The sequence below is a fragment of the Pithys albifrons genome, chromosome 29 (genome assembly GCF_047495875.1).
Source record: "Pithys albifrons albifrons isolate INPA30051 chromosome 29, PitAlb_v1, whole genome shotgun sequence".
Lineage (NCBI taxonomy): Eukaryota > Metazoa > Chordata > Aves > Passeriformes > Thamnophilidae > Pithys > Pithys albifrons.
In genome coordinates this window covers 1,963,601-1,988,638 of record NC_092486.1, presented here as the reverse complement: position 1 = coordinate 1,988,638, position 25,038 = coordinate 1,963,601, and the positions used below count along the sequence as shown (strand labels likewise).

The following is a 25,038-nucleotide window of genomic DNA, read 5'->3' as shown; positions in this document are numbered from 1 at the left end:
GAATCACCAAATGGCTCTAAAGGTGGAGGTGTCAGATGCTGAAACCAGCACTGAGGTTCTGCAGTTCAACCTTTCTCCTCCACTGCACCCCAACCAGAGCAGGAGGAACTCCACAGAGCAGAACACAAACCCTTTCCACGCCAAGGAAACCACCTGCAGACACTGCCCCCCCAGGAGGCCACCCAGTGTCTCTGAGGACCTTTATTCAGGCTCCCAGCACTCAGAGCCATCACTCCTCAGAGCACTTGGCCCTGTTTTGTTCACCTGGACCCTTCCAACACCTCCTGCTCCCCAACAGACGGAGCCACATCCCACGAACCCCCCGAGTGTCCCACCCCTTACACGTCCTCTCCATTCTCGCTCAGGGAGATGGTGTGGATTTTGATGGTTGGCACCTGGCAGTGCCCCTGGCCCCGGCTCCCCGAGGTGCCAGCACAGCAGCATTCCTGCAGGAACCCCTTGCTCTTGGCCTTGGCAGCCGTGCAGTCCTTGGAGACGGCGCTTTTCGCCGGCACGTTGGGCACGGCCGAGAAGATCCTCCACTCGCAGACCCCGTCGGACTTGGAGATCTTGTAGAAAGTTTCTCCTGAGCCCACAGGGATTCTGACCACCCCCCTGCCACTCTCTAAACTCTGGCTAGTGGGGTGGTTGAGGTTGAAACTCGGGACTGGCTTCTTTGCTGGCTGTTTCCTGGGCAGACACTGAGCCTTGAGGACGTTCTGGAAGGCTCTCTTGAACTCCTGACTGGAGCAGGGATAGATGATGGGGTTGATGCAGCTGTTTAAATATCCAAGCCAAAATGTTATTTTAAAAAGTGTGTCCGGGGGTTTGATTGCAGGAAAGAAAGAACCTAAAATGGAAAATACACGGAGCGTTAAAAGGCGAGAGAGGCAGTGAGGAATTGCAGGTAACCAAAGAAACTAAAACACTGGGGAAAAAATAAATAAGGTTCTGTTCTGACTTGGGGAAATGGGGAGTGGAAGAACAGAGGCTGCAGGAAAATGTGTCAGGGTATGTGGTGGCACCCAATGACATGGATGTTCCCTGAGGCAGCAGCTCAGCCCAGCTGGGCTGTTATTTTATTATTTTCTTCCCATTTACAGCCAGGGGGCTGATGCCAGGGGGCAGGAAAACGCTCCCGTTGGGACTCCTAATCCAAGATTAGGTCTCCAGCTGAACAGCCTTATCCGGGAGGTCATCACAAGGGGCCTCAAATGGCAAGAAAATCACACCAGTTTGGAAGGCAGAGTTAGAGAAGGGAGGGATTGAAGGGCTGGCTGAGCTGCAGCTGAAAGGCTGCAAAGGGTTCAGGCCCTGGGCAGTGACCCCCCTGAGAGCCTCAGAACATCCCACTGGCCACGTGTGAGTCAGGGACTGCAGCTGGGACTGAGCGAGGGCAACGGGGAGGGACCTTCTTACAGCACTGAGTGCTGGAGAGGGTCTGCTGGGCAGCCTGGAGATGTGTGGATATAGATACAGATATAGATGTAGATATAGATAGAGATGTAGATAGAGATGTAGATATAGATACATATAGATAGAGATAGAGATAGATACAGAGATAGAGATAGATACAGATATAGATATAGATATGGATATAGATACAGCTATATAGATATAGATATAGATATATAGATATATAGATATAGATATAGATATAGATATAGATATGTGTGTGTATTTATATTTATTTTATAGATTTATATATTTATTTTTTTATTTTTTATATATTTATATATTTATATATATGTTTATATATATTTGTTTTTATATATTCATATATATTTATATTTTTCTATTTGTATGTCAATATTATATTGATATTTATATTTATTTATATTTATATATATATTCATATTTATATTTATATTTATATTTATATTTATATATTTTTCTAATTATTTATTATTCACATTATTATATCTATATTTGTATATAGTATTTATACATTATTTATATATATTTTATATATTTATGAATTCATATATATTTTTATTTATATTTATTTTTATTTTTATATATTTTTATATATTTATATATTTACATTTATATGTTGATATTTATATTTTTATTCTTTATACATTTATATGTATTTATATTTTAATATTTATATTCATATTTATATTTATATATTTGTATTTATATATTTTATATTTATTTTTATATTTATATATATATATGTTGATATGTATATTTTTATTTATATATATCTATATATTTTAATTTATATTTTAATATTTATATTCATATTTATATTTATACACTTTTCTATAATTATTATTTAATAATCACATTATTATATTTATATAAAGTATTTATATATTATTAATATATATTTATATATTTGTATTTATATGTTTTATATTTATTTTTATATTTTTATATATATTTATATGATGATATGTATATTTTTTATTTCTTATATATTTATATGTATTTATATATTTTTCTATTTATATGTTTATATTTATATTTATACTTGTATTTAAAATTATATATTTGATATATTTATTATTTAATAATCACATTATTATATTTAGTATTTATATATTATTAATCTATATTTTATATATTTATATATTTATATTTATTTTATATTTATTTTTATATTTTATATATATTTATATGTTGATTTGTATATTTTTACATATTTTTATATTTATATTTTAATATTTATATTCATATATATATGTATATTTATATATTTGATATATTTATCTATTATTCATTAATCACGTATTTATATTTATATTTATATAGAGTATTTATATTTTTTAAATGTATCTGTTTGTATTTATATTTATACCTGTATTTATATATTTGATATCTGTATTATTTAATAATCACATTATTAGATTTATATTTAGTATTTATTTATTATTTATATATAGTTTATATATTTATATATTTATATTTCTTTTATATTTCTTGTTATATTTTTATACTTTTATATTTATATTTAAATATTTATATTCATATATATTTATATATTCAATATATTTATCTACTATTCATTAATCACATATTTATATTTATATTTATATAGAGTATTTATATATTATTAATATATATTCTATATATTTATATATTTATATTTATATTTATTTTATAGTTATATTTATACACATATATACACACACATATATAAATATGCATATATATATAAATATATAAATACATAAATATACAAATAGATCTATAAATAAATAAAAAACCCAAACAAATAAATAAATAAAAATTTTAAAAAATAAATAATTATTATATTGAATAATTTATATTAAATAAATAAATATATATTTAATAAATTTAATATTATATATATAAATATATATAAATATATATATTTATATATAAGTATACAAATATATATAGTATATATATACACTATATATATATAGTATATATATATACTATATATATATAGTGTATATATATAGTATATATATAAAGTATATAAATATATATAAATATATATATTTGTATATATAAAAATATATTAAATTTATTATATATATATATATATATATTTCTACATATCCTGATCCATATTTCCAAAGTTACCTCCCAAAACGATTCAAAGAGCCAGAACTTGGATGGCTCCTCAGTGAGGAAACTCCAGAGCAAAACTCTGTGTGATGTTGGGGTGAGAATAAGTGAAAATGGCACTTCTAAGGCCAATTTGCCAAAACGATGGAGACACAACCCAGCCCCAGAGCAAGAATTATTTGCTGAGTTCTCAGGGGCTGCTTCTCGTCTCCTTTAAATGAAAGGGGGAAAAATGTGCTCCCACCTGGCCCTGAGGGGAGACAATCTTGGCCTTTGGGCACCTCTGGCACCACTCCTGGCATCCAGAGCAGGAGCAGACCCTGCACAGGAGGAGCCCCCCACTCTCCCCCAGACTCTGCCATCATCTGCACCAACAGCTTTGTCCCCTCCTTTGCCTTTGGCCTCGGGGGAACCACGTGGGGCTCAGCACAGGGGCCACCAAACCCCCCTGTGTTTGTGCCCCAGGGGGCTGGGTTAGACTGCTGGGCTTGGGGGTTAAACCCAATTGCTCTTTGTGCCACTGCATTGATTGCAATATTGGTATTAAATTGGAACTCTGACTTAGAATCTCTCTTGTGTTGGGTTCGTTTCTCCTGCTGGTTCACCTTTAAACCAGCACAAGGTCACTCATGGTCGGGCATCCTGCTCAGCTCAGGCTCTGCAGTGCCAAGGGGGTCTCCTGGCTGTGGCAGCAGCCCCTGCCCTCTGGTCACTCCAGGGACAGGCTGGTGGCAGGACAAAGGGGGGGATGTGCCAGTGGGAAGAGTCTTTCAGGTGTGTCTGACCTGCCAGAGGTGCCCTGAGAGCCAGGTGGGCCAGGTGGGCCAGCAGAGAAGTGAGACTGAGTCTCATCCCAGAATGGGTTGGGTTGGAAGCACCTTAAAATCATCCCGTGCCACCCATGCCATGGGCAGAGACACCTCCCACTGTCCCAGGGTGCTCCAAGCCCCATCCAAGGTGGCCTGGAACAACTCCAAGGATACAGGGAATTCCATCCCAGCCCATCCCCACCCTGCCAGGGAAGGATTTCTCCCCACTATCCCATCCATCCCTGCCCTCTGGCAGTTTGAAGCCCTTCTCCTCCTCCTGTCCTCCTGTAAATTGTCTCCCTCCATATCTCTTGGAGCTCCTTCAGCACTGGAAGTGGCTCTGGATTTTTCCTCAAGCTTTCCCCTCTCCAGGCAGTGCAGGACACACCACAGGGGCTCAGTGTCTGCTCTGGAATCCACCCCAAACCCACCCCAGACACCTCTCTGGTGCCTCTGGGAGGGCTCAGGGGCAGCAGTTCCACCCTGACCTTCAATCTCCAGCAGTTTGGAAGACCAAAAACTTCATGCTAAAGAAAGCAAAGACTCCCCTGCACTTTGCCTGACTGAGCTGACATGTCCACAACTTAATTTTTTTCCCAGCAAATTAATTCTTCTCCCCTTTGGTGAAAAACAACCAAATAACATTCTCCAAGAACTTTCTGGCTGAAGTCACTGAGAGGATGAAAAATAACACGAAAGCTCCTCCACGCCCAAACCACGCTCAGGTTTCTCTGCCTCCTCATTGAAATGCAGCATTTCCAGCTCTGTGCTGACACAAAAGGTGGAGGCAGAGGTGGGTTTGGGCCGTGTGAGGCTGAGTGTAAACCAGGAGAAACAATAACAAGCCCGGGTTGCTGCAGCTCCTGCCTCGCTGCAAATGGAATGTGAGCGCTGGGCCAAAGGCTGGTAAAAATAGCAAGCAGCCCCTGTCACCCTCTGGCCCTTGCTCTCCTTTTGGGGTGGGACCTGCATGCTAATTTATTCGTGCAACCTTGTTTGGTTCATCGGGGGGAGACATTTCCTTGGAATGACACACAGTGAGAGGGAAGGAAGAGGCTTCAGCAGCTCTGCTGTCTCCACATCCCTCCATAAATATTCCAGAGCCCATCACAGACATTGTGTCTTCTTGAGAAGCCCAGGATGGGTCGGGATGGAGGGAATTAAAGTCCACCCAGTGCCACACCTGCCCTGGGCAGGGACACCTCCCACTGTCCCAGGGACACCTCCCACTGGCCCAGGGACACCTCCCACTGGCCCAGGGGGCTCCAGCCTGGCCTGGGACATTCTCAGGGATGGAGCAGCCACAGCTTCTCTGGGAATTCCATCCCAGCTCCTCTCCACCCTCACAGCCAAGAATCCCTTCCCAATATCCCATCTAAACCAGCACATGGAATCATGGAATGGTGTGGGTTGGAAGGAAGCTCAAAGCCCATCCAGTGCCACCCCCTGCCATGGGCAGGGACACCTCCCACTGGCCCAGGGACACCTCCCACTGGCCCAGGGGGCTCCAGCCTGGCCTGGGATATTCTCAGGGATGGAGCAGCCACAGCTTCTCTGGGAATTCCATCCCAACCACTCCCCACCCTCACAGCCAAGAATCCCTTCCCAATATCCCATCTAAACCAGCACATGGAATCATGGAATGGTGTGGGTCGGAAGGAACCTCAAAGCCCATCCAGTGCCACCCCTGCCCTGGGCAGGGGCACCTCCCACTGTCCCAGGGGGCTCCAGCCTGGCCTTGGACACTCCCAGGGATGGGGCAGTCACAGCTTCTCTGGGAATTCCATCCCAGCCCCTCTCCACCCTCACAGCCAAGAATCCCTTCCCAATATCCCATCTAAATCAGCACATGGAATTATGGAATGGTGTGGGTTGGAAGGAACCTCAAAGTCCATCCAGTGCCACCCCTTGCCATGGACAGGGACACCTCCCACTGTCCCAGGGTGCTCCAGCCTGGCCTTGGACACTCCCAGGGATGGGGCAGCCACAGGTCCTCTGGGAATTCCATCCCAGCCCCTCCCTACGCTCACAGCCAACAATTCCTTCCCAATATCCCACCGATCCCTGCCCTCTGGCAGTGGGAAGCCATTCCCTGTGTCCTGTCCCTCCATCCCTTGTCCCAAGTCTCTCTCCAGCTCTTGGAGCCCCTTCAGGCCCTGGAAGGGGCTCTCAGGTCTCTCTGGGAATCCCATCCCAGCCCCTCCCCACCCTCACAGCCAACAATCCCTTCCCAATATCCCACCTCACCCCACTCCCTGCCAGTTGAAATCCATCCCAGTGCCAGTTGAACCCCAAGTCTTTCAGCTGCCTCTGGGCTGGGCTGGAGCTGAGGAGGGGCTGAGACCCCCAGAGCTGCTGGTGGGACGGAGCTGGAGCTGCCAGGGATGGGCAGGAGCCCTGGAATGGGCTGGGATGGAGGGACCTTGAAGGTCACCCAGTGACACCCCTGCCCTGGGCAGGGACACCTCCCACTGTCCCAGGGACACCTCCCACTGTCCCAGGGGGCTCCAGCCTGGCCTTGGGCACTCCCAGGGATGGGGCAGCCACAGCTTGTCTGGGAATTCCATCCCAGCCCTTCCCCACCCTCCCAGGGAAGGATTTCTTCCCAATATCCCATCTAAGCCTGCCCTCCTCCAGCTCAAAGCTGTTCCTCCCTGTCCTCTCAGGACATGCCCTTGGAGAAAATCCCTCTCCAACCTCCCTGCAGGGGCCACAGAAAGCAAATCCTTCTCCTGCAGACACTCCCTGAGCTTTGTAGCTCAGAAACTTGCCCTCATCTTCCCTGCTGCCCACCTGAGTCTCTGGGAAAAGGAGAAAAATATGATCCATTCCAATTCCTTGGGAATGGTGTTGGTCCCCAGAGAACACTAAGAATGTTTTCCTTCCTTCCAGACCTTTATTAATTAGTCAGTGATGTTGTTGTTGTGATTAATACCCGTGGCTGATGGGTCTGACAGTGAGCAGGAGGCATTTCCAAACAGAGCTGCTCAAGTGGCCACAAAGTGGCTTGTTGAGAGTGCTGAGACATTGGAATGGGCAGGAAGTGGAGTTCGAAGGAGAAATAAAACAAAGGCTTTGTGATGGTTTCTAAACAATGACCATAATTAACCATGAGATTAAACAAGAGTGGTGAGTTCTCTCTTCTTGAAGGTGGGTGGCACAGGAGGAGCTGAGCAGTTCAGGCTCCATGTCCATGCAATCCTTGACCACTTGGGCACTGCCAGAGGTGGCACTGGGTGATCTTTAAGGTCCCTTCCAACCCAAACCACCCTGGGATGGTTCCATTACAGCCCTGATCTCTCTCCCCCATGTGCTGATGTTCCTCACCTGCCTCTCCTCTCCTGTGCTCTCCTCAACCACCAGATCTGAGCCACACGCCACAAAAAGAGGGGAACAAAGGACCAAAGCCAAACAGAGGCACAAGATTGAGCAGCAGAGGTGGACACTCTCCTACCAGCAGCCAGGGCTGGGAAAACAGAATTATTGCAGCACCTCCCAATTCCCAGAGCAAACTTTTCCAGTTCTGGGCTTGGTGTCACCACAGATTGATGGAGTTCTGCCATCCAGGTGTCCTCTGACAGGGCTGGAGGGTCAGCAGAAAGGCAGAATGGCAAGTTCTCTTCCTTAAAACGGATTATTTCTCCAATTCCCAGCTCTTAATTCCTTTGCACACTGTCAGGAATTACGAGGTAAATAGTGGTGGAAATTATTCAAGTTTGGAGGTTTCTCTTTATGTTGTCTCCCTCAAGGAGAGGAACACTAAAAAAACCCTCCCTGCTGGAGGAACAGTAAAAAAACCTTCACCTGGTCTTTCCATGCATTTGGAATTACAGGTGGAAGAAATGCTGCAGGAATTCCTGCCTTGTTTTCAAAAGGCTGAGCACACTCTGGAATCAGCAGCACAACTCAAGTTCTTTCCATGCATATGGAATTGCAGGTGCAGGAAATGCTGCTGGAACTCCTGCCTTGCTCTCCAAAGGCTGAGCACACTCTGGAATCAGCAGCACAACTCAATTCAAGTTCTTTCCATGCATTTGGAATTGCAGGTGGAGGAAAAGCTGCAGGAATTCCTGCCTTGCTCTCCAAAGGCTGAGCACACTCTGGTATCAGCAGCACAACTCAAGTTCTTTCCATGCATTTGGAATTGCAGGTGGAGGAAAAGCTGCAGGAATTCCTGCCTTGCTCTCCAAGGGCTGAGCACACTCTGGAATCAGCAGCACAATTCAATTCAAGTTCTTTCCATGCATTTGGAGTTGCAGGTGGAGGAAAAGCTGCAGGAATTCCTGCCTTGCTCTCCAAAGGCTGAGCACACTCTGGAATCAGCAGCACAATTCAATTCCTTCCTTCTTATAAAATGAAGTAAAACAAAACACCCTGTCAGCCTCCTGAGCTTTTCTGCCATGAAACGTTTCATCCCTCACCCCTGCAAATGTCAGCAAATGTTGCATTTTCTTCCCTCATCGTTTATTTTCCTCTTTGGCAATTCCCAGCTCCTTTCAGGCTCGTTCTCCCCTCACCTCCTGGTGAGTAAGTGCCAATTCCCTCGCAAAGCTGCAATTTGAGTGTGTCATTTGTCACCCTTTTCAGAGCTGGTTAAAAAGCAGCCCTGATGTCGTTGACAGGAGAAGGGGTTTGAAGGAACTTGTGGTGTTTGCTCACCCTGTCAGCCCCATGGCAATGAGGTCCTCTGCATTTCTGTGACCCAGGAGCCCTCAGAGCTGCTGAAATCCATCTCTGCTGCTCAATCTTGTGCCTCTCTTTGGCTTTGCTGCTTTTTTTCCCCTCTTTTTGTGGCGTGTGGCTCAGATCTGGTGGTTGAGGAGAGCACAGGAGAGGCAGGTGGGGACATCAGAACATGGGGGAGAATGATCAGGGCTGTAATGGAACATCTCAGGGTGCTTTGGGTTGGAAGGGACCTTAAAGATCATCCAGTGCCACCCCTGCCCTGGGCAGGGACACCTCCCACTGTCCCAGGGACACCTCCCACTGTCCCAGGGGGCTCCAGCCTGGCCTTGGACACTCCCAGGGATGGGGCAGCCACAGCTTCTCTGGGAATTTCATCCCAGCTCCTCACTGACCCCCAGCCAAGAATTCCTTCCCAATATCCCACCTATCCCTCCCTGCTGGCAATGGGAACCCATTCCCTGTGTCCTGTCCCTCCATCCCTTATCCCAAGTCCCTCTCCAGCTCTCCTGGAGCCCCTCCAGACCCTGCAAGGGACTCTGAGGTCTCCTTGGAGCCTTCTCTTCTCCAGGATGAAGAACCCCAAGTCTTGCACAGAAGCCAAACCCAAATCCCAACCTCCCTTGGCTCTGGTGGGCACTTCTGTCCTCACAGCTGGGAACAGGCACAGAGCTCCATCCCAGGAAAGCCAAGCTCAAAGCTCAGGTCCTGGGATGTGCCCTGAGGGGGCCCAGCCAGAGGGCAGGAGTTATTCCAGAGCCTGAAGACCAGGAGGTGAAGGCCAGAGGAGCTCTGATATCCCAAAGGGAGTTAAATCTGTCTCTGGGTCTCTCCTGGCAATCTGCTCTGCAAACATTGATTAATGGGCTCCACTTTGTGTTCCCAAGCTCAGTGTCAGCTCTGAACTTTGCTCCATGAGATGAGAGTCCCACACAACATCTCAGGCCAAAACACAAGCCAGGCTCTGCAAAGGGTATTTATATATATATGCATTTATATTTATGTGTATATATATATATATATATTGCTGCAGACATTGAGCAGCTGCTCTCCCAGCACATCCCAAACTCTGCTCCCTGATGGAAAATCTGGGGTCAAAGAACCCTTGGAGAGTAGGAAATGATCCTGGATTCTGCACAACCCAATTAACACAACCAGTGCAGAGCAGAGGTTTGGGAGGGAGGCTCAAAGCTGCTGAGGCTCTGCCTGTCCAGGGCTGGAATATGGAGGCTGATTCCTGGGAAAAACAAGAGGGACTTTGTGCCCAACTATCCCTGACCCACAATCAGCAGGTGGAGAAGGAGGAGGGAGCCTGTTCTCCTGCCCAAGCTCCTGCATTCAGCTCTCTGTGGCATCAGGAGGGCACTCTGGGCACAGGTGGGAAGGCTCAGGCAGAAGGAATGGGTCAGTCTGGGAACACAGCTCTGATTATTTGGATCCTTTCAGCCCTAATTTATGCTCTGTTTGATACTGTACCCTCTTACCAGGGACGGTATTTCTGGCAAACATCTCAGCAAACAACTATTTGCAGATTCACTGTGGGCAGTGGCAGATTTAGAAAGCTGATAAAAACCCCTGGGAAGGTAAACTGAGGGTTTGTTACCCACGTAGACCCAAATAATCCCATTGTTTCCCAAATCAGTCCTCTCAAATTCCAGCTCTGCTACTGCACTGAAATGGCTCCGGATCCTGTTGCTCACATTTTTAAGATATTTGATGTTTGTCCCAAAGCCTTTGCTCTGGAAGTCATTCACTTACCACCAATTCTTAGTTTTCCTTTAAAAATCACAAAAAAAAAAAAAAAGATCAAGCCAGAGAGTAGTTTGAAAAGCTGAGTCTCTCTCCTGAGTGTGGGGTTGTCAGTCGTGATTTTGGGAGTTCCAAACACAGGAACCATCACAGAATCACAGAATCATAGAATGGATTGGGTTGGAAAAGTCCTCTGAGACCACCAAGTCCAACCCTTGGTCCAACTCCAGTCCCTTTACCAGATCATGGCACTCAGTGCCACGGCCAAGCTCAGGTTCAAACCCTCCAGGGATGGGGAATCCACCCCCTCTCTGGGCAGCCCATTCCAATCCCTGAGCACTCTCTCTGCAAAGAATTTCTTTCTGCTCTCCAACTTCAATTTCCCCTGGCAGAGCTTGAGCCCATCGTGCCCCCTTGTCCTATTGCTGAGTGCCTGGGAGAAGAGACCAACCCCCACCTGGCCACAACTTCCCTTCAGGCAGTTCCAGACAGTGCTGAGGTCACCTCTGAGCCTCCTCTTCTCCAGGCTGAACACCCCCAGCTCCCTCAGCCTCTCCCCACAGCACTTGTGCTCCAGTCCCTTCTCCAGCCTCGTTGCTCTTCTCACTTGGGTTGGAAGAGACCTCTGAGATCATCAAATCCAACCCTTGATCCAACCCCACTGGGATCACTCTGGCACTCTGTGCCCTGGGCTGGTGATCACAGTGGGGTTGGATCAAGACATGTTGGATTCTCTGTCCCTGGAGGTGTTTCAGAGGACACTCAGTGCCACATCCAGTCCCTTCTCCAGCCTCGTTGCTCTTCTCTGGCCCCGCTCCAGCCCCTCAATCTCTTGCCTCAACTGAGGGGCCCAGAACTGAACACAACACTCAAGGTGTGGCCTCCCCAAGGCAGAGTCCAGGGGAAGGGTCACTGCCCTGGGCCTGCTGGCCACGCTAGTTTGGATCCAGGCCAGGATCCCCTTGGCCTTCTTGGCCACCTGGCCACACTGGTGGCTCCTGTTGAGCTTCCTGTCCCTCAGTCCCCCCAGGTCCCTCTGCCTGGCTGCTCTCCAGCCACTCTGTGCCCAGCCTGGAGCGCTGCAGGGCTTGGGGTGGCCAAAGGGCAGGACCTGCACTTGGCCTTGGTGAACTCCATCCCATTGCAATCAGCCCATCCCTCAAGTCTCTCCAGATCCCTCTGCAGAGCCCTCCTGCCTTCCAGCAGCTCGACACTCCCTCCCAACTTGGTGTCAGCAGCAAATTTGCTGGTGATGGACTCAATCCCCTCATCTAAATCATCAATAAAGATGTTAAACAGGACTGGCCCCAACACAGACCCCTGGGGACACCACTGGGGACCAGCTGGATGCAGCTCCATTCACCAGCACTCTCTGGGCCTGACCCTCCAGCCAGCTCCTGACCCAGCAGAGGGGACACCTGTCCAGGCCATGGGCTATCAGCTTTTCCAGGAGTATATTATGGGAGACAGTGTCAAAGGCCTTGCTGAAGTCCAGATTATCTCCTTGTGTCTCTCCCTTTGTCCAAACTGCACACAAAGCCTGACATTTCCTGCCTGGGGTGGGAGAATCACTCACTGTGCCCTTTTCATCACCACCAAACCCCAAACTGTGTCATGACATTTGGGAGCGAGCGAAAAAATGACATTTTGGGTTTGTTTACTCTGGGACTTGAAAGTGGTGACTACACCAAGTGGAACATTCTGAGCCAGGGATGAGTCTCTGACAGGTAACCCACACAGGAGAGCCACGAAGTGACTCAGGGAACACAGAACTCCTCCTCCTCTCCCTTAATTCCAGTGGAAATGGTTATTAAATCAACTCCTCACGTGTCATGAGTCAGTGGGACACAACAATTCAGGGTTTGGGGGTGAGGGAGGAGTGTTGGCCACAGGGATGTCACCACTGGCTCTGGTGTAGCTGAATTATCAACCTGAGCCAATAAAGCCTTTCCAGCCTGTGATTATGGAAAATGTCCCTTGGGATTGGCAAAAAAAACCCCAACCAACCAACCAACCAACCAACCAACCAACCAACCAACCAACCAACCAACCAGCCAACCAATCAACCAACCAACCAAACAAACAACCAACCAACCAACCAACCAACCAACCAACCAGCCAACCAACCAGCCAACCAACCAGCCAACCAACCAACCAAACAAACAAAAACAAGCAAAAAAACCCCAAAAATAAAAAACCTCACAAAAAAACCAAACAGAAAACCAAAGCAAACCAAAAACAACAAAAAAAAAAACCCTTGCCATGACCATATCTTGGCTGTTTATTTTCCTGGCTGAAGTTCAGCCCATTCAATGGCTCAACACACACATTTGTGCTCCATGACCTGAGGACTGTCATCATTTTCCTCTCCCTGAGCTGAGAATGAGCTGAGGATTTAATCTGTTTCTTTGTGTTTGATTCTTTTGGGGGTGTTTTTTGGAGGGGTGTTTTTTGGAGGGGGGGAGATATTTGGTGTGTTTGGGGTTTTTTGTTTGTTTGATTTCTGTTTCTTTTTCCTCTTTGCCACTGAAATGCCAATTTGAGGAATCTCTGTGGGACTGATTGTCCCTCCTGAGAGCTCACATTGTGCCAATGGCAGAGATGGAAAAATGCATTTTATTTTCCTGGTTTTAAGTCCAGTGAAAGTGGAGTCATTCTTTGGAACTCCAGTTAAAAAGCTGCTGCAGAGCAGAAATTAGAAACCAGCTGCAGACAGGCCCATGGGCAGGATGAGAAGGTTCCCCTGACAGTGTTTGTGTCAGTTCACAAGACTAATTCACTGCTCCACTAAAATATAAATACCCTCCAGTGTATCCTCTTCCCTCTGACTGACAAATGCTCAAAGCCTCCCCCTCTCCCTGCTCAGTTTGAGTCTGAATCTTTCCCTTGGGACATCCTGGCTCAGCCTTTGCCTTTCCACTTCTTTCTGCCTCTCAAAGCAACACCTACAACCAGAGGCTGTGCCAGTCTGGCACAGAGAATGGAGCCCAAGACAACCCCCCAATGCCACCTTAGGACCATTTTTGCAATCCCCTGACTGACTCTTCTCCTTTTTTCCATCACTTCTGGGGGTGTTTCACCCCAGAACAACCTCCAAGCACTGTCTTTGTGCTGCTCCAAAGAAACCTTTTGGAACTTTCCCAGAGCAACCCTGAAGTGTCTCCCAGTTGCAGGGCAAGGTCTGTTCTGTCTCTTGCCACCTCATCCCAAGCATCACTTTGTTGCCATCACTGGGGGAGTTCACAGCTCTCTGGACTTTTCCAGCTCTGAGTCTTTCTATATTTTTTCCATCTCTTTGTAGCAATGGCAGGAGAACAAAAAAATATTCCAGAAATGGAAGGAACAAATCTGCTCCTTCTGGCTCTGGTGTGTGTGTTTGTCTGTGATTACTGGACTGCCAGCTGAGCCTGTCACTGGTGCCACCTCTGCAAGGGAAAGGAAAATCTGACTTCTTTGGGGAGAAATCACCTGCTCTGACAGTCTTGTTTATCAGAGAAAATCAGTGAGGAGTGAATTTATGCTCCAGCATGCAGAGAAAACCCAAACCTTCACTTCACCTCTTTCCAGGCAGCAGGATTAGCTTTGCTTGGTTTCCTCCACAAACACCAAGTGAGAGGAAGGTGTTTGGGGCTGAAAGACTGAATGGAATTCCACCCAAGGAGGTTGGGAAGCCAACCCTTACAGGTGGCACCTCTGCACACCAACCCCAATTCAGGCATTCATAGAATCATAGAATGGATTGGGTTGGAAAAGACCTCCAAGATCATCAAGTCCAGCCCTTGGTCCAACTCCAGTCCCTTTACCAGATCATGGCACTCAGTGCCACGGCCAAGCTCAGGTTCAAACCCTCCAGGGATGGGGAATCCACCCCCTCTCTGGGCAGCCCATTCCAATGCCTGAGCACTCTCTCTGCAAAGAATTTCTTTCTGCTCTCCAACTTCAATTTCCCCTGGCAGAGCTTGAGCCCATCGTGCCCCCTTGTCCTATTGCTGAGTGCCTGGGAGAAGAGACCAACCCCCAGCTGGCCACAACTTCCCTTCAGGGAGTTCCAGACAGTGCTGAGGTCACCTCTGAGCCTCCTCTTCTCCAGGCTGAACACCCCCAGCTCCCTCAGCCTCTCCCCACAGCACTTGTGCTCCAGTCCCTTCTCCAGCCTCGTTGCTCTTCTCACTTGGGTTGGAAGAGACCTCTGAGATCATCAAATCCAACCCTTGATCCAACCCCACTGGGATCACCAGCCCAGGGCACAGAGTGGGGCACAGAGTGCCCTGGGCTGGTGATCACAGTGGGGTTGGATCAAGACGTGGTGGATTCTCTGTCCCTGGAGGTGTTTCAGAGGACACTCAGTGCCACGTCCTGTCCCTTCTCCAGCCTCGTTGCTCTTCTCACTTGGGTTGGAAGAGACCTCCGAGATCATCAAGTCCAACCCTTGGTCCAACTCCAGTCCCTTTACCAGATCATGGCACTCAGTGCCACGGCCAAGCTTAGTTTCAAACCCTCCAGGGATGGGGAATCCACCCCCTCTCTGGGCAGCCCATTCCAATCCCTGAGCACTCTCTCTGCAAAGAATTTCTTCCTGCTCTCCAACTTCAATTTCCCCTGGCAGAGCTTGAGCCCATCGTGCCCCCTTGTCCTATTGCTGAGTGCCTGGGAGAAGAGACCAACCCCCACCTGGCCACAACTTCCCTTCAGGCAGTTCCAGACAGTGCTGAGGTGACCTTGTGGCAGGGAGGTGTTGGAGTTGTTTCTCCAGCTACTTCCAGCAGTGTCTACACTTCCAAACTCTCTACCCCCACTTTAACACTTAAAAAAAAAAACAACCAATAAAATCCTGGTGTTTCTTGTTTTGCTGCAACTCTTGGCTGGTGGAGTTGGTGTTAATGAATGTGGAGATCTTGGAGATGCTGCAGGTCCTGGGGAGATAAACTTGGCCTTTGGCTGCACAGAAGGAAAAGCACCTGCCATTGCCTGGAGAGGTTTGTGGGGTAGTTTGAGTGTCTGTCTCAGGGGCAGTGAAAGGGGTTTGGCTGCTGGAATCACAGGATTGTGGTCCCTTAAGCTGTGTCTGTGCCATGGGAACCTTCCCTGAGACTGGTGGGGCTGCTGGAGCCACAGGATGATGGTCCTTTAAGCTGTTCTGTGCCATGGGAACCTTCACTGAGAGTGGTGGGGCTGATGGAATCACAGAATTGTGATCCCTTAGGTTGTGTCTGTGCCATGAGAACCTTCACTGAGACTGGTGGGGCTGATGGAGCCACAGGATTATTGTCATTTAAGCTTTGTCTGTGCCATGGGAGTCTTCCCTGAGAGTGGTGGGGCTGAAGCAATCACAGGATTATGGTCCTTTAGGCTGTTCTGTGCCATGGGAACCTTCACTGAGAGTGGTGGGGCTGCTGGAGCCACAGGATTATGGTCCTTTAGGTTGTGTCTGTGCCATGGGAACCTTCACTGAGACTGGTGGGGTTGCTGGAGCCACAGGATTATGGTCATTTAGGCTGTTCTGTCCCACGGGAACCTTCCCTGAGACTGGTGGGGCTGATGGAGCCTCAGCATTATTGTCATTTAAGCTGTTCTGTGCCATGGGAACCTTCACTGAGAGTGGTGGGGCTGCTGGAGCCACAGGATGATGGTCCTTTAGGTTGGAAAGGACCTCTTGGATCATTGAGTCCAACCATCAACCTCCCACTGCCAAGCCCAGCCCCAAAGCCTGTCCCTGAGTGCCACATCCACACTGTCCAAGCCCTGCAGAGCTGGTTGGTGGCACCATTTATGGGTCTGTCCCACAGCCACAAACCTGCAGAGCTGCCCTTAGGAAGCTCCTGTTGCCCAGCTGGGCACGTTGGGAGCTGCACATCTGGCCAGGGGTTCCCCAGGCAGCATTTGGCACATCTGGCAAGGCTGATCCCAGCTCTGGGATCCTGCTGGGATCCCTTGGCCTCGCCCTGGCTGCAGGGAAAGGCCTTTGGTCCTTTGGGAAGGATTCTGTGTGTTCTTGGGTCTGTGAGGCCCCTTCTTTTTAGTGCCACTTGCCTGTTTAAAGAGCATTTTTTTTTTATGTCTTTAAAGGCAACAAATAAGTTTTGAAAGCCACAATTTCTGCTTTAAAAATAACCCAGTCACCCCCCAAGGAAGGAAGCACCAGAGTTGCCTTACAAGGGATCAAAGGGAGATGCAAAGGCCAGAAAATTTCCTAACCCCCAAAGCAAATTAATTAACAGCAGCTCGGTGTGGGCACGGGCTCATTTGCAGCTGAAAAGAGCCTTTCCCGGGCCGCAGCAAACCCTTTTTGGGGTATGTTTCAGTCATCTTGGCAAGGAACATTCCAACGTGCTGACAGCCTGGACAGCAGAGCCAGGACTCGCAGGGCTCCTGCTCAGGAAAATCCACAGCTCTCACTCCACAACTTCCCACTATGGACCAAGGGAGAAGAAAAAAAATCTGATTTTTTGGGGGGTTTTTTGTAACAGGTTTTCGTGAAGCAATTTGGTAGAACGAGCAGAGTTGAGTCAAAAAGTGTAATTAGTTACAAGTTTGAAAAATCAGATTATTTTTCTTAAAAAAGGAAATTAAATTGCCCAAATTTTGGTATTTTTTTATTTTTTCTTGACTGTCCCACTGCTCTGTTTGCAGCTACAGTTTCCTTGCAATCCTATTTTATTTTTCCTGCACATTTTAAGCCTTTTCCATAAGAAAATTCCCAAAAATGGAGCAAGTCCCAGGTTGGAAACTCCCCATTTCAAACCCTGATTTTTGGTCCAGCTGTGGCAAAGCCAAGTTGGTTTTCCAGACCAAGGGAAAAGAAAAAAAATCTGATTTTTGGGGGTTTTTTTGTAACAGGTTTTCGTGAAGCAATTTGGTAGAACGAGCAGAGTTCAGTCAAAAAGTGTAATTAGTTACAAGTTTGAAAAAACAGATTAAAAAAAAATAAAGGAAATTAAATTCCCCAAACCTTTTAGTATTTTTTCATTTTCTTAAGGGTTGGACTCGATGATCTTGGAGGTCTTTTCCAACCCAATCGATTCTATGATTCTATAAAATTCCCAAAAATGGAGCAAGTCCCAGGTTGGAAACTCCACATTTCAAACCCTGATTTTTGGTCCAGCTGTGGCAGAGCCAAGTTGGTTTTCCAGACCAAGGGACAAGAAAAAAAATCTGATTTTTTGGGGATTTTTTTTCAACAGGTTTTTGTGAAGTAATTTCGTAGAACAAGTAGAATTGAGTCAAAAAGTGTAATTAGTTACAGGTTTGAAAAATCAGATTATTTTTCTTAAAAAAGGAAATTAAATTGCCCAAATTTCCGTTTAAAATTTGGGTATTTTTTCATTTTCTTGACTGTCCCACTGCTCTGTTTGCAGCCAAAGTTTCCTTTCAATCCTATTTTATTTTTCCTTCACAGTTGGAGCCTTTTCCATGAGAAACTTCCTGAAATGGAGCAAGTCCCAGGTTGGAAACTCCACATTTCAAACCCTGAGTTTTGGTCCAGCTGTGGCAGAGTCAAGTTGGTTTTCCAGACCAAGGGAAAAGAAAAAAAATCTGATTTTTTGTTGTTTTTTTTTTACAGGTTTCATGGAGCAATTTGGTAAAACGAGCAGAGTTCAGTCAAAAAGTGTAATTAGTTACAGGTTTGAAAAAACAGATTAAAAAAAGGAAATTAAATTGCCCAAATTTTGGTGTTTTTTCATCTTCTTGACTGTCACATTGCTCTGTTTGCAGCCAAAGTTTCCTTACAATCCTATTTTATTTTTCCTGCACAGTTGGACCCTTTTCCATGAGAAACTTCCTGAAATGGAGCAAGTCCCAGGTTGGAAACTCCCCATTTCAAACCCTGAGTTTTGGTCCAGCTGTGGCAGAGTCAAGTTGGTTTTCCAGACCAAGGGAGAAGAAAAAAAATCTGATTTTTTGGGGGATTTTTTTTTCAACAGGTTTTCGTGAAGCAATTTGGTAAAACGAGCAGAGTTCAGTCAAAAAGTGTAATTAGTTACAAGTTTGAAAAAACAGATTAAAAAAAAATAAAGGAAATTAAATTCCCCAAACCTTTTAGTATTTTTTCATTTTCTTAAGGGTTGCACTCGATGATCTTGGAGGTCTTTTCCAACCCAATCGATTCTATGATTCTATAAAATTCCCAAAACAGAACAAGTCCCAGGTTGGAAACTCCTCATTTCAAACCCTGAGTTTTGGTCCAGCTGTGGCAGAGCCAAGTTGGTTTTCCAGACCAAGGGAAAAGAAAAAAAATCTGATTTTTTGGGGTTTTTTTGTAACAGGTTTTCGTGAAGCAATTTGGTAGAACAAGTAGAATTGAGTCAAAAAGTGTAATTAGTTACAGGTTTGAAAAAACAGATTATTTTTTTTTAAAAGGAAATTAAATTGCCCAAATTTCCCTTTCAAATGTTGGTATTTTTTCATTTTCTTGACTGTCACATTGCTCTGTTTGCAGCCAAAGTTTCCCTGCAATCCTATTTTATTTTTCCTGCACATTTTAAGACTTTTCCATGAGAAAATTCCCCAAATAGAGCAAGTCCCAGGTTGGAAACTCCACATTTCAAACCCTGATTTTTGGTCCAGCTGTGGCAAAGCCAAGTTGGTTTTCCAGACCAAGGGAAAAGAAAAAAAAATCTGATTTTTTGGGGATTTTTTTTCAACAGGTTTTTCTGAAGTAATTTCGTAGAACAAGTAGAATTGAGTCAAAAAGTGTAATTAGTTACAGGTTTGAAAAAATATATTTTTTTTAAAGGAAATTAAATTGCCCAAATTTCCCTTTAAAATTTGGGTATTTTTTCATTTTCTTGACTGTCCCACTGCTCTGTTTGCAGCCAAAGTTTCCCTGCAATCCTATTTTATTTTTCCTCCACATTTTAAGCCTTTTCCATGAGAAAATTCCCAAAATGGAGCAAGTCCCAGGTTGGAAACTCCACATTTCAAACCCTGATTTTTGGTCCAGCTGTGGCAGAGTCAAGTTGGTTTTCCAGACCAAGGGAAAAGAAAAAAAATCTGATTTTTTTTTAAAAAAAGGTTTTCATGGAGCAATTTGGTAAAACGAGCAGAGTTCAGTCAAAAACTGTAATTAGTTACAGGTTTGAAAAAACAGATTTTTTTTCTTAAAAAAGGAAATTAAATTTCCCAAATTTTGGTGTTTTTTCATTTTCTTGACTGTCACATTGCTCTGTTTGCAGCCAAAGTTTCCTTACAATCCTACTTTATTTTTCCTGCACAGTTGGACCCTTTTCCATGAGAAACTTCCTGAAATGGAGCAAGTCCCAGGTTGGAAACTCCCCGTTCCAAACCCTGAGATTTTGGTCCAGCTGTGGCAGAGCCAAGTTGGTTTTCCAGACCAAGGGAAAAGAAAAAAAATCTGATTTTTTGGGGTTTTTTTGTAACAGGTTTTCGTGAAGCAATTTGGTAAAACGAGCAGAGTTCAGTCAAAAAGTGTAATTAGTTACAGGCTTGAAAAAACAGATTAAAAAAAATGAAGGAAATTAAATTCCCCAAACCTTTTAGTATTTTTTCATTTTCTTAAGGGTTGCACTCGATGATCTTGGAGGTCTTTTCCAACCCAATCGATTCTATGATTCTATAAAATTCCCAAAAATGGAGCAAGTCCCAGGTTGGAAACTCCCCGTTTCAAATCCTGAGTTTTGGTCCAGCTGTGCCAGAGTCAAGTTGGTTTTCCAGACCAAGGGAAAAGAAAAAAAAATCTGATTTTTTGGGGTTTTTTTGTAACAGGTTTTCGTGAAGCAATTTGGTAGAACGAGCAGAGTTCAGTCAAAAAGTGTAATTAGTTACAGGCTTGAAAAATCAGATTATTTTTTTCAAAAAGGAAATTAAATTGCCAAAATTTCCCTTTCAAATGTTGGTATTTTTTCATTTTCTTGACTGTCCCACTGCTCTGTTTGCAGCCAAAGTTTCCCTGCAATCCTATTTTATTTTTCCTGCACATTTTAAGCCTTTTCCATGAGAAAATTCCCCAAATAGAGCAAGTCCCAGGTTGGAAACTCCCCATTTCAAACCCTGAGTTTTGCTCCAGCTGTGGCAGAGTCAAGTTGGTTTTCCAGACTAAGGGAAAAGAAAAAAAATCTGATTTTTTGGGGTTTTTTTGTAACAGGTTTTCGTGAAGCAATTTGGTAGAACGAGCAGAGTTCAGTCAAAAAGTGTAATTAGATACAGGTTTGAAAAAACAGATTTTTTTTCTTAAAAAAGGAAATTAAATTGCCCAAATTTTGGTGTTTTTTCATTTTCTTGACTGTCCCATTGCTCTGTTTGCAGCCAAAGTTTCCTTGCAATCCTATTTTATTTTTCCTGCACAGTTGGACCCTTTTCCATGAGAAACTTCCTGAAATGGAGCAAGTCCCAGGTTGGAAACTCCACATTTCAAACCCTGAGTTTTGGTCCAGCTGTGGCAGAGCCAAGTTGGTTTTCCAGACCAAGGGAAAAGAAAAAAAATCTGATTTTTTGGGGATTTTTTTTCAACAGGTTTTTGTGAAGTAATTTCATAGAACAAGTAGAATTGAGTCAAAAAGTGTAATTAGTTACAGGTTTGAAAAATCAGATTATTTTTCTTAAAAAAGGAAATTAAATTGCCCAAATTTCCCTTTCAAATTTTGGTATTTTTTTATTTTCTTGACTGTCACGTTGCTCTGTTTGCAGCCAAAGTTTCCTTGCAATCTTATTTTATTTTTCCTCCACAGTTTGAGCCTTTTCCATAAGAAAATTCCCAAAAATGGAGCAAGTCCCAGGTTGGAAACTCCCCATTCCAAACCCTGAGTTTTGGTCCAGCTGTGGCAGAGCCAAGTTGGTTTTCCAGACCAAGGGAAAAGAAAAAAAAATCTGATTTTTTGGGTTTTTTTTGTAACAGGTTTTTGTGAAGTAATTTCATAGAACAAGTAGAGTTGAGTCAAAAAGTGTAATTAGTTACAGGTTTGAAAAAACAGATTAAAAAAAGGAAATTAAATTGCCCAAATTTTGGTGTTTTTTCATTTTCTTGACTGTCACATTGCTCTGTTTGCAGCCAAAGTTTCCTTGCAATCCTATTTTATTTTTCCTCCACATTTTGAGCCTTTTCCATAAGAAAATTCCCAAAAATGGAGCAAGTCCCAGGTTGGAAACTCCCCATTCCAAACCCTGAGTTTTGGTCCAGCTGGGTGTGAAGATCCTCACACCTCCCCCTCAGCCAGAGGTGTGCAATTAATATTCTGATTTCAACCCTGCATCAAAGGTAACCGAGCAGGGTTTAATTAAAATTCTAATTACTTCTCTCTGTGCCAGCAAAGCAGAACAAATCCCCAGCTCTGCTGCCCTTCAGAACGACAACCGGGCCATGAATATTCATGAGATGCTCCAGCCAATCTTTGCCCGGTGGGTTTCCAGAAGGGCTGCAAACCAGAGGGGGAGAAAAGCAGCTGGAAAGATCCTCCCTGCTCCTCCTGACTGCTCAGATGATAAATTGGGGAAAAAAAATAAGATGAATTCCACCAGGTTGTGGCATCTCACAGTGTGAATTTCCTAAAAGGAAGATGCTTTTTTATCCTTCAGGGTGGCACTGCCAGTGCTGGGCACTCCAGGATATTTGGTCCCAAGCCTTGGAACAGCCACTCTGCCCCCAAATGCATTTCAATCCTGACCTTCTGCATGTTTAAGTCACCTGAAGAACTGGCTGCAGACACAGATCTGAACATACAACCCTCCAATAATATTGTGCCTCCTGCAGAGCTGCTCAGAAATGGCTGTCCTGGATCACACAGACCATTTTCCACACAGAAAAACCACAAAATCCTTTCCCTGATTTGCACAATTTTGTTTCTCATCATCAGAGATGTTTCCATGGAATCAGAGAATCAGTTGGGTTGGAAGAGACCTCTGAGATCATCAGGTTTGGACTTGATGATCCAACCCCACTGTGATCACCAGATCAGAGAATCAGTTGGGTTGGAAGAGACCTTTGAGATCATCAAGCCCAACCCTTGATCCAACCCCACTGTGATCACCAGCCCAGGGCACAGAGTGCCCTGGGCTGGTGATCACAGTAGGGTTGGATCAAGACATGGTGGATTCTCACAGTAGGGTTGGATCAAGATGTGGTGGATTCTCCCAGTGGGGTTGGATCAAGATATGGTGGATTCTCCCAGTGGAGTTGAATCTAGACATGGTGGATTCTCACTCAGTGCCACATCCAGTCTCACCTTAAACACCTCCAGGGATGGAGAATCCACCCCCTCTCTGGGCAGCCCATTCCAAGGCCTGACCACCCTCTCTGTAAAGAATTCCATCCTAAGATCCAACCCAAACCTGCCCTGGCACTGCTTAAGGCCGTGCCCTCTTGTGCCATTGCTGGTTGTGTGGGAGAAGAGCCCAACCTCCCCTGGGTCCAACCTCCTGTCAGGGAGTTCCAGACAGTGCTGAGGTGCCCCCTGAGCCTCCTCTTCTCCAGGCTGAACACCCCCAGCTCCCTCAGCTTCTCCCCACAAGGCTGGGGCTCCAGGCCCTTCTCCAGCCTCGTTGCTCTTCTCAGTTGGGTTGGAAGAGACCTCCAAGATCATCAAATCCAACCCTTGGTCCAACTCCAGTCCCTTTACCAGATCATGGCACTCAGTGCCACGGCCAAGCTCAGGTTCAAACCCTCCAGGGATGGGGAATCCACCCCCTCTCTGGGCAGCCCATTCCAATCCCTGAGCACTCTCTCTGCAAAGAATTTTTTTCTGCTCTCCAACTTCAATTTCCCCTGGCAGAGCTTGAGCCAATCGTGCCCCCTTGTCCTATTGCTGAGTGCCTGGGAGAAGAGACCAACCCCCACCTGGACACAACTTCCCTTCAGGCAGTTCCAGACAGTGCTGAGGTCACCTCTGAGCCTCCTCTTCTCCAGGCTGAACACCCCCAGCTCCCTCAGCCTCTCCCCACAGCACTTGTGCTCCAGTCCCTTCTCCAGCCTCGTTGCTCTTCTCTGGAATTGCTCCAGCCCCTCAATCTCTTTCCAGTTTTGCCTGAGCCTCTCGTTATTTTCACACTCCCTGCCTTGTGCTCCTGAATTCTTTGTGCTGGGGAATGCTTTGCTTTTGACAGCTTTGCAGGAGGAGATTGTTCCCTCTGAGCTTTTCTGTTCAGCTCCATCACACCCAGACACCCCCCCGCCCCACATGGAGGACTCGGCTTTGCTTCACTCACCCAGAGGCATCACCACGAAGAAGGGGAGCCAGCAGAGCACAAAGCAGCCCACCACAATAGCCAAGGTCTTGGCAGCCTTCTTCTCCCTGGAGAACTTGAGCAGCCTGACGGAGAAGTGGTGCTTGCCCTTGGCGTTGGCGCCCGGCGCGTTCCCGCGGTGGATCCGCAGCGTCACCTCCTCCGAGTGCGACCTCTCCGTCTTCAGCCCACAGGTCAGGCCTTTGTTCTCCCTCTTGGCCACCACGTAGACACGGCAGTACATGACCAGGATGATGGTCAGGGGTAGGTAGAAGGAGCCCAGGGCTGAGAAGAGCACGTAGCCGGGCTCCTCGGTGATCTGGCAGATGGTCTCGTCCTCGGGCGCCGGCTCCTTCCAACCAAAGAGGGGCCCGATGGAGATGACCAGGGACAGTGCCCAGACACACAGCAGGGCCAGCAGGCCCCTCCTCTCTGTCACGATGCTGGGGTACCTCAGGGGGTAGCTGACCCCGATGTACCTGTCGATGGAGATGATGCACAGGCTCATGATGGAGGCCGTGCAGCAAAGCACGTCCACGGCTGCCCAGATGTTGCAGAAGATCCTCCCAAAGGCCCAGTAGCCCAAAATCTCCATGGTGGCTGAGAAGGGCAGCACAGTGGAAGTCAAGAGGAGGTCAGCCACGGCCAGGTTGATGATGTAATAGTGGGTGACACTCTGGAGGTGTCTGTGACAGGCCACGGAGAGGATCACCAGGATATTCCCCAACACCCCGAACACGATCAGCCCCCCCAGAATGACCCCGAGCAAAATGGCCTTGGAAATGTTCACAGGCTCCACAGAGTGGGTGCAGTTGGAGCAGTTGGAGGAGTTTCCAGGCAGGGAAGACATGGTGAGTGGCTGAAAATGTCCATGGGAGGCTGCTGGACTTCACCCCCTTCCCAGGGAGGAGCAGTGGGGAGATCAGTCCTCAGAAGGTCCTACAGGCAACATGTGCCTGCTTTGCTGGGGAAGAGAATGTTAAAGGACATCTCAGGAGTGCAGCACCAGCACCAATGAGAAAGATCCAAAACATGTTAGAGAACCTACCTTGGTTCCTAAGTTTTCACCAGGACAGCA

The 25,038-nt window shown here is 46.0% G+C and overlaps 1 protein-coding gene across 1 annotated transcript; it reads right to left on the bottom strand.

Annotated features, from left to right (window-relative positions):
- Positions 1-338: 338 nt before the first annotated feature.
- Positions 339-24,810, bottom strand: ADRA1A (adrenoceptor alpha 1A). The gene is made up of 2 exons (XM_071579132.1): positions 23,943-24,810; positions 339-850 (listed from the first exon to the last, which is right to left on the bottom strand). Exons 1-2 carry the CDS (start codon positions 24,808-24,810, stop codon positions 339-341), a joined length of 1,380 nt encoding a protein of 459 aa, XP_071435233.1.
- Positions 24,811-25,038: the final 228 nt, after the last annotated feature.